The sequence below is a fragment of the Anarrhichthys ocellatus genome, unplaced genomic scaffold, assembly GCF_004355925.1.
Source record: "Anarrhichthys ocellatus isolate YVR2014 unplaced genomic scaffold, GSC_Weel_1.0 scaffold42, whole genome shotgun sequence".
NCBI classification, from domain to species: domain Eukaryota; kingdom Metazoa; phylum Chordata; class Actinopteri; order Perciformes; family Anarhichadidae; genus Anarrhichthys; species Anarrhichthys ocellatus.
In genome coordinates this window covers 1,992,073-2,002,228 of record NW_022280072.1, presented here as the reverse complement: position 1 = coordinate 2,002,228, position 10,156 = coordinate 1,992,073, and the positions used below count along the sequence as shown (strand labels likewise).

Sequence of the window (10,156 nt, the reverse complement as noted above, 5' to 3'; positions counted from 1 at the left end):
ACACACACACACACACACACACACACACACACACACACACACACACAGCACGCTCTGTTAGTGAGAGACATGGGATAGAACACAGCAGCCTGTCAGCGTCTAACATGAGAAATGTCCTCTCAAAGCAGAGTCCTTCAACCAGCACAGCAGGGTGAGAGTATCGGCCTCCGTCACAGCCCACGTGTGACATTGGGACGCTTTCTTTCCTTTGGTGCAAATTATGAGCGGGGGGGGGGCAAACTGTTGCTATGGAGACTGTAGTTAGTGATGCGGTGGGCGAAGCCACACCGACTAGTGTGTAGGAGAGGACTGAGCTGAATGTACTGAGAGGATCACAGAAAACACACACACACACACACACACACACACACACACACACACACACACAGTCCAAGACTCAGGAAAGCTTTTGACTAATACGTATACATTTGTTTTCTGAGTCAGGCATTTTGAATTCTTATTCTATGTGGCGACCTTTAATAATAATCAATATCATTGACAATACTCTCAATATCATCCACAATATTGTCTATTTTAGTTTAGTTAGTGTCCAATTAGCATAAGACACGTTCTATTCTTTCTTGTATTTAATCTTTTGTTGTTGTAATTTACTTTTTCTATTATAATTGAATTGTTACTGTACGTATTTATTTATTTACCTTCTTTTACACTTAATAAGTATTACTCTTTTGTTCATATTTTGATGCTATTGTTTTCCTTTTTGTCTTTCTTCTGTTGTAATCTTTGATCAAACTCCAGCAGAAAGAATTTCCTCTGGGATTATTAGAATGATATCTTATCTCCTTTAAAAGCTTGGATGAAGCCCTTAAACATGTGGGCATGGGGGCAGAAGAGTGTGTCATCAGTGTGAGACGCTGCACACAGAGAAGGGTTTGCAGAGTGGCATGCTGGGAAGAGCATTGATCACACCTCGCCACCTTTACCTTCCCTCCCAAGGGAAACAAAAGAAAAAGAAAAGCGGATGGATAAATAGATGGGTGCGATGAGAGCACAGTCGGGTGAAAGAGTAGACAGCAGGATGGAGAGATTATACTTTTCCAGAAATAAAGTGATGGGAGAGAGAGAGACCGAGTGGAGGCAGTTATCTCTAAATATAGTTTTAGTGCTGGGAAAGCCACGTTTGAGAAAGTGCCACTATCTGCTGGTGAGTGTCGCCCGTTGTCTTCCATCCGCCGTTGGCCTCCACTGACAACCCACAACAGCACACAGCCAATTCAATTCAATCTCCGTCTGATTGGAGGGAACAGATCTGATTACCTCTCATAGACGGCGCGCACACACACACACACACACACACTCAAAATACCGTTGTTTGTGCTCTAAGATTCCCCAGGGAAAGATATCAGAGTAAATGGCTTCGGTGATTGTGCCAGATAGACTGGATGTGTGCATAATATCCACACCAAGAAGATAATGTGTTTGCTAATCGCACACCAGAGATGAGCACACACACACACACACACACACACACACACACACACACACACACACACACACACACACACAGGCTAACAGCTGCACAGCTATAACCCTTAACCACTCTTTTCATGCCGCTGGCTGCCAGCTACAGTGTAGAAACACACTCCCACGCATCCTCAGCCAGTTCCCCGTTGTGGGAGAGTTGTGATTTTTCAGAGTTGTCATGACAGCTGACTGCGTGTGTTGACAGCGGCGGAAGTTATCATAATTTGTAATCATATTCTGTGTCACATCGCGAAAAAAAGACAGACAAGCATCAGTGAATGTTTTATCGGAAAACATTTCATGATGTTATGAATAAAAGCTAATACAGCTAATTGAGAGAGAAAAACAACAAAAACGAGCGATAAATCAGCAAAACACGAAGTGTTATGTTTACACGTAGGATTTTAGGAATGCATAAGTGACTGTTGGTTAGCTGCCAAAGTGGCTGCTGGTGTTAGACTGTCCGTTCTAACTGGGTGGAAACAAGCGAGTAAACGGCTCCACAACGTGACTCGCTGGTGTTATTGGGCCTCTGTGCCGGTGACCACAGTGGCCGGAGGCAACACATTTTTCATGTTGTCCGTCCGTCTGTCTGTCCGGTCCATTCTCATGAAGGCAATCTATATCGGGAACGCCTCAAGCAAAGATCTTCATATTTGGCACAACAGTCAACAAAACACGTGTTTGGCCATGACTCAAGAATTCATATGCTCATTAGGGAAATCTGGCTCAAATGTCCAAAAGGATAAAATGATATTTTGGACAGACATGGATGTATGTAACTGCAATGTGACTGGTTGGCGGAGACGTCCAACCGCGAGGCGGTAATTCTAGTTGCTGTAGGATCTTCCGTCTCTCCAACAGAAGACGTCTCTGTGCTTCCCCACACATGTAGATAAACAGACGTCTAAATCCAGGAAGTTTAAGGAGCTTTAGGTTAGTTAACGGCTTTGTATTTAGAAATACTCAGACTGATCACAGACTGTGAATAAGAAGCGGAAACTCATGTTTACATTGTTTACTGAGGTAATGAATCAAGAGAGAAGTAGTCATTTTCTCATAGACTTCTGTACAACCAGAGGAGTCGCCCCCTGGTGGACATTAGAGAGAATGCAGCTTTAACACACTTTAGCATTGGCTTCACTTTGCAGAAACGGAGGTTGCCGACTAGCAGAGATCTGCGATTGTCTGGTAACTAACTGACATTTGGCTGATCTGAAGTTATTTTTCACAACCCTAAATATACATGACAATGTCGGCTTCACAGAGATGAGCCCTGTTTACAGTTTACAGTATAGTGGAACCTCCTCATCATATGACATAGAAAAACAGAACAGTCTGCAGTATTTATTCACGGCATATCAATGTTATACAACTGGATTAATAGAGTAGTAGTGTAAAATAAAGCTCTCACTACCAGCTCGTTACTAACACCATACACTGTTTTGACAAGAGAGCAGAGCATGCGTTCATTAAGCATGCTGTGACATCTGTAATTCTATTAATGACACTGCAGTGGACTAAAAAAAGAAAGCATGTGTTGTTGAATCCCAACATCGCGATGTTTCTTGCATGGTGAAAGTGAGAAACGTGATTCAAAGGTTCCAGAGAAAGGCGTCCGTGGGTCATCGCCCTTCATTAGCGAGGTGGGCGCCGAGATGTAGAAGGTAAAAGTGGAGACAAAATTGTCAAATGTCAAGTTGGCCCGCTGGTCTAATTTGACATGCACATAAAAAAAAGTGTTTGCACTGGCAGAGTGTCAGCGCTATGTTTTATTGATCATGAAGAATATCAAAATGTGTTTCGCTCGTACTAATTAACAAACATCCTCTGTGGGCGTTTCGCTGGAGTCGTGTGCCTCTGCGTAACTTCAACACGGCTGATATATCGGCCTACAGGCGTATAATGTGACATCCACCGACGACGGTGTCCGATGTTTATCTGTTGCTTCTCTCTGGATGAATGATGAGTCGGTTATTTGTATATCTGTGAAAAAAGGCTTTTGAAGCAGATATTTTTCAAAAAGAAAATGTTTTTTAATTTGAAAGAAGGTTATGTTAAAGGTTGGTTTATAAATGTGTATTATTGATTGAATTTGTGCTCATTCAAAGACGGTTTTATGAAATGCTGAATAAGTTCAGATGATATTTGTATTATGAATGTCTTTGTTGATTTTATTTACTTATTTATATATTTTAAAAATAATCATATAATGATGCATATATACACTGTCTATTCATTTATTTGGTCTGGTGTTATTATGGTTGTTATTGACTTTAATGTTTGTATTATTGACGTATACTGTTTGTTCCTCTTTGTATCTCTGCATACTCGTGTGCCTACTCAGAATGACATTATAAATATGGTTTCTGAGTTAATTGACACAGTTTGGTTGACCTGCTCACAGTTCACAGCGTTATGAACCGGGGTCGTGAGAAGACATCGCTTTGCGATAAAGGGTCACACATTAATATTGAAATCGATATGATTTGCAGATACAGAAGTAGACCAGACGGGCGGAGGAAGGACGGCGGGGGCGGAGAGAGAATATGAGACGGGGATAGAGAGGTGGACAGATGTAATCTTTCTGGATTTATTGAGGATTAATAAAGACTATTATGCTTCAAGAACCCGGCCCGACCAATAAGAGCGACAAATTCTTTTGTCGGAGGAAGCGGAGAGCCGCAGTTATTCGCCTCAGGTCATGTTAATGCTGAAGGTCAGAGGTTATCTCCATCTTCTCATGGTAATTCAATAAAAAGCCTTCTGGTAGAGGAAAAAGAACGACCCCTGAGCTCACCGATGAAACATAACCGCGTGTGTGAGACAACACACACTCGGATACACACCGACGCATGGACCCAGTCACACACACACACATTACAGTCATTTTAGCAGATGCTTTTATCCAAAGCGACTTACAATTCAGAGTCTATCACATTTCTACACCGTAGGCACAACTACGGGAGCAATTTTGGGGTTAAGTGTCTTGCTCAAGGACACATCGACATGCGACGAGCAGAGCCGGAGATCGAACCGCCGACCCTCTGATTGAAGGACGCCCGGCTATCCACTTAGCCACAGTCGCCACACACACACACACACACACACACACACACACACACACACCGTCTGTGATTAATGTGTGACATGCTGCCGTCCCAGACTCTTCTTCATTACATTCTTCACCACAGAACTGTGAAACAAAGGCCTGAGATTAAACAGCTCTCCTTCACATTGACTCATTAGTCTCTCTCTCTCTCTCTCTCTCTCTCTCCTGGTGATCAGTCTCTCCTCCTAGTCTCACTCATTCAGGGCAAGGTCATTTAAGAGTCAGAGCAGTGGGGAGGAGGAGGAGGAGGAGGAAGGTTGTTAGAGGACCATCCTGCAGGGATTCTCACAGCAGCCGAGCTGCCGTTCCAAACCCTCGTGATGATCGGCTACTCAGTGGATCTTTTTTCACTCAAATCAAGCTCCTCCGGACTGAAACAGAAACACGTGTATGTACTGAACGTAACAGGAACAGTATTTCCTGCTTGTTGCTTGCGTGTGGTGTATGATTGCGTTTGACTTTCATCACCCTGCCGAGTGTGTGTGTGTGTGTGTGTGTCTGTTTCAGTGACCCAGATCAGAACAGAGATGAGGTCTCTGCGTGAGCCCAGCTCCACCACTTCACTTTGTAGCAAAGTGAATTCTACATCACCCTTTAAAAAAAGAGAAGATATGCAGAATGAAGCCCTTTTCCCAACTGACACGAACACCTGCTAACATCTGGCTTTTGTCTGAATTTATTACCAGATAATTGACTCTCGTATCGCCTCCAGCACCAGTGGACAATTCTGACAATTATCATAATTTATCATCGTACAAAACATACAATTAATATGCTCTCCTCAAAGCCACCAGACTCCAGTCAGACAACAGTCAACCCACTTCAACGAACCCTACAGGAAGAGAATAAAACTCAACAACTCTCTTTGTTTGTCTTTACTGCTCCAACAATCAACAACTCTGTTTTAAGAGTTTGAAAGAGAAACTGAACAATAAAAGATCTAAAAAACAAAGAAGTAACCACAGTAACAGTTTTACTGTTTCCAACTTCTTACGGTGGACACCCGACGCTAAAAGGTTTCCAGAATGACACAAATATTGGTTTTCACAAAGTCTGCTGCTTCAGTGTTTTTAGACCTTTTTGTCCGATGTTACTGGTACACTGGAGTATAATTACAAGTGTGAAAGGCTTTTATTGACAATTACATTAAGTTTATGCAAAGAGTCAATATTTGCAGTGTTGTTTTGGTGCCATGCTTTATTCATGGCTGTGTTCTGAGGCTAAATTGTGACCTCACCTTTTCTTCTCCGGACAATGGTAAAGGGGATTCATCAGAGGACATGACTTTACCCCGGTCCTCAGCAGTCCAATCCCTGCACCTTCTGCAGTATATCAGTCTGTCCCTGATGTTGTTCCTGGAGAGAAGTGGCTTCTTTGCTGCCCTTCTCGACACCAGGCCATCCTCCAAAAGTCTTCGCCTCCCTGTGCGTGCAGATGCACTCACACCTGCCTGCTGCCATTCCTGAGCAAGCTCTGCACTGGTGGTGCCCCGATCCCGCAGCTCAATCAGCTTTAGGAGACGGTCCTGGCGCTTGCTGGACTTGTTGGGGGCCCTGAAGCCTTCTTCACAACAATTGAACCTCTCTCCTTGAAGTTATTGATGAGTATATGCAGTATATGCAAATTGCCATCATAAAAACTGAGGCAGCAGACTTTGTGAAAATTAATATTTGTGTCATTCTCAAAACTTTTCGCCACGGGTGTATTTGTGCACACCAGAAGAAAAGGTGTCTATCGCCTATTTTCAGCAAGTTTCCCCGTGTTTGAACCCCATAAACGGTGGAAGATAAGGTGTGTGTAGGTGTGTGTGTGTGTGTGAGAGAGAGAGAGAGATAGAGAGAGAGAGAGACACAGAGGAAAGAGACGGAGACGAAGGCAGAGAGGAGAAGCTAAAAAACCCTCAAGTCTAAATGCTGAAGGCAAACCATTCATCTTTCCTCTCATATGCTCTTCTGGGCTTCAATCCCAGTCCCCAGTGAGTGTGTGTGTGTGTGTGTGTGTGTGTGTGTGTGTGTGTGTCGGCATCTCCCCACATATGGAGAGCAGTCTGAATGATGAACATGATCTCCATTGCAGCAGAACAATGCTGTTTCTAAATAGGACATGAGAGGCATTCAGGCTACCCTCACACACTGTGTATGGGGGGGGGGGGGCACTTGTTTGCAGGGCGGCTGAGAGGCGGCGTGCCGTGTGCAATGAGGCGTCTGCTGCGGGTGATAGCGCGCGCGTGTTTCCGCGTGGCTGCCGTGCATCCGTTAAGTGTCGTTCCCGGCGGTGTCCAGAGTGTTTTGCCACATCAATCAGATGCTTATTCGGAGAACGCCGGGCGTCGCTCTCGACGTCGGGCAGCTGGCAGCGAGCAGCTGGGCGATGGCTGCTGCCGCCCCCCCCCGGCATCACCTCTGCTCTGGGACCAACCCGGGCCTGCTCTCGTACACCTGCTAGCTACCCGCCTCTGGAGCTTTTCACACCTGGAACCACACCAACCACACGGCATCCCTGCACCTGTTTGGTGGCAACCTACTGTACCGTGATACGCACCGCACCTGTTGATTAGCTATGAACAGCAGCCACCCTGCATCCTGCTGTCTAACCCAAATCCATCATTAATAAAGAGGAAAGAATCGTAGCTGACAAACGTGTGTGTGTTTACCAGCGTGTAATAGTTTACCAGCACTGAGGGCCGTACAAGGTTCTGTGTTTGTAATATACTCCTGATTATTCTGATCTAAAAGTAAGTAGAGAAGTAGAAGTAAAGGGATTCCTTTCACACGACTTAAAGGGCAACACTGAACGCCTTTACATGCACACTAATAATACACTATCACTCCTAGTACAGGAATGTACTCTTTGTCTTTCGTTTATCGTGTGTTTGTTGTGTTGCAACTGAATTCTGTGAAAGTTGTGCATCTCTGTGTTGCATAATGACAATAAATGATCCTTGAAATTAGGCCTCATTCCGAATGTACCGTTCTACGATTAAGGGTCTTTACACACCGGGGGCCGTTACTAATTAACGGCGCAAAAGCGCCTGTGACTATTACGTGTCTTGGGCTTTTATTGTGGAAGGTAAGAACGAGTAGATCTGGTCTGCGGTCTTGATTGATCAACTTGATTGATCGGTCGATGCCTTTATTTGAGGCGCAAAAGCTCAAAAAGCTCAACCTTGTTCCGGAAAAAGCCGCATATTTTTTGTGTTCTGTGTTAAAGTATTCATGACAAAAAAACAACAGTTCAAAAACGTGCAATTAATTGCACCAAAACAATGCTCCTGGACTGTAAAGGCCTTTAGATATGTGGGATATTATACATGCGTCTCATGTATATTCAGGATTAAGGAGCATTCTTTGGACAGGTATACAGCACATTCACACTGTGGGTTTTATTGCAGTTTGAGACACACGGACTACTGTTAACGACCGCTCTGTGCGTTGAACTCAAACCAACCGGCCAACTGTTTGCGAGGCTGAGGGAGAGATGAATGCCTGAAAAGAAAAGCCCACATTTCAGGTCGGAAAGAGAAACAGGTCTACATTCAAACACCAGGAACAGGGCGGGGGCTGTCATGGTGTTAGACTTTCACTACACGATTATCGCGGGCAAAAGAATTCACGATCACGATGTCATCGCGATATCCAATATATCTTTAGCTTTGTTATAGTTTGTTTTTGTTTTGGCAAATGAATTACACTCAAAATAGGAGAGTAGGGAGGTGGACAGTCTGTAAACCATAACTTTATATATAAAATGACTTAAGGGACAATGGATTATTTACACGATATTATTATAGTTGTGTTAATAACATGATCTCGATATTAAATTTCCCGGTTTTCGTCAATACCGTAATATTGCGACGCCCTTCATTATGATGTGGATGTGTTGACGGGATGAGAAGAAGGCTGTGCTGTTGTGTGAACGGCTGCATGTAAACCAGAATGTTAGTGGAATATTCATTAGTCACGTAAACAGCTTGGTATGAATATTGCGATGTATTGCGATTTATCACCTTTTTTCCACTGAGAGTTATTATATCTATTTTATCTAACGAGACAAAGGTTCATCTCACTTTAATCATTTTTATTGCAGCAACACGGGCTTGTCCCGAGCAGACAGACCGACCAACACCGTCATTAAAGCATCATAAATGTTGCATCATGCATCTGACGAACCAAACTGTTTGTAATCCAGGCTTCAAAGTCCAAACCCGCTGACTCTATCCATGATCGCACCACAATAATTTGTATTTGCAGTATTAATAGTTTACAGTGTTCCTACCTTTCCTCTTGGAGTCCCGTCTGATGCTACTGGGCCGGACCGCTGGCTGTAGCTCTGTCTCTGTTGACATCCTCAGGCTCCAACTGGGCTCGACTCCGCTCCGCTTGGCTCCGCTGGGCTCCTGAGGGGTCCCGGTTCACAGCGTCAGTGCCGGCTGTGCGTGCGTGGGCGCCGGGCGTGTGCGTGGAGGCGCCAGGTGTGTGCGTGGGCACACGGGCTCATGGGAGAGGGAGGGGCTTCAGCCCTGACACGACATCCCACACACACCCACAGAGAGCTGGAGAGAGAGAGAGAGAGAGAGGCAGAAAGAAAAGGTTTGGCTTGGGCTGCGGTGGTGTTTACTCCCGGCAGAGTTCTCAGAAGGCGTGAGAATGAGCTGCTTTCTGATCGGGGTCCTTTGAGTAGATGGTGCCCATAGTAACAGACTGGAGAGAGCTGCTCTACACGTCCCGCTGCCCGTCAATCACGAGCCTCTGCAAGGACGCCGCTTAAAAAACAATCCCACCTCTTGAAAACACTTCCTTCTGCAAACATGCCATACATATTCAAGCAGCTTTAAAAGCACGGTCAACGTTCATATTGACAAAAGTTTTATTCCAAATGAGTTTGGATGATCTGGATAATGACAGTCCTGGTCATCATTCCTGTCACTGAACTACGACAATGCTGGGGAAGAAGCACACTTTAGCCAGATCATCAAAAAAACACTCGGAAGTAAAAAACAAAACTTGAGTCCAACTGAAATGTCGGTTATGATCCCTCATTTCACAGGAGATCTCTGCTCACACAACACCAGTGAGCACAGTAGATCAAAATGTGGTCTAAACTGTGATGGATGTTTACAAAAGATACTGGGTCCTGGGTCTGATCAGCTGTTTGTTGCTCTCATGTTATAACCGACAGCAAAGACGACCCAAACTAATGACACTACTCTCTCCCAGCATTCGGTGCCTCCCTCGCCGCTGCTCCCTTCTGGAGTGTTGACTGGCAGCGACTACCCCCAAAAACACTCCAGATCTGCACTCTGACCCTGTCGTGTGAACGCATGAAAACACGCCCATTTACATGCACACACAAACGCAGACAAGCACCTTTCTTCCATAGCGAGACGCTGAAGCACAGAGACAGCAGGAGACAGCTGCAGGTTGACACGCTGAATAATGAATCGGACTCGCTCTTCACCTCTCAGACTACCAGCCTTGACCTCTCTTGCCCTCTCCATCTGACAGAGGGCCGACTCGAACAAAATGAAAAAGACTGGCGCTTCTTGGAGGAAGAGGGGAG

At 44.8% G+C, this 10,156-nt stretch overlaps 1 protein-coding gene across 4 annotated transcripts in view; it reads right to left on the bottom strand.

Annotated features, from left to right (window-relative positions):
* Positions 1–10,156, bottom strand: part of LOC116394902 (disabled homolog 1-like) — a 57,455-nt gene that overhangs the window by 11,431 nt on the left and 35,868 nt on the right. For all 4 annotated transcript variants that reach the window (XM_031868285.1, XM_031868283.1, XM_031868286.1 and 1 more), the window contains exon 2: positions 8,873–9,149. In XM_031868285.1, the coding sequence (XP_031724145.1) occupies positions 8,873–8,942 (70 nt within the window). In that variant the 5' untranslated portion in view covers positions 8,943–9,149. The remainder of the gene's footprint in view (positions 1–8,872; positions 9,150–10,156) is intronic.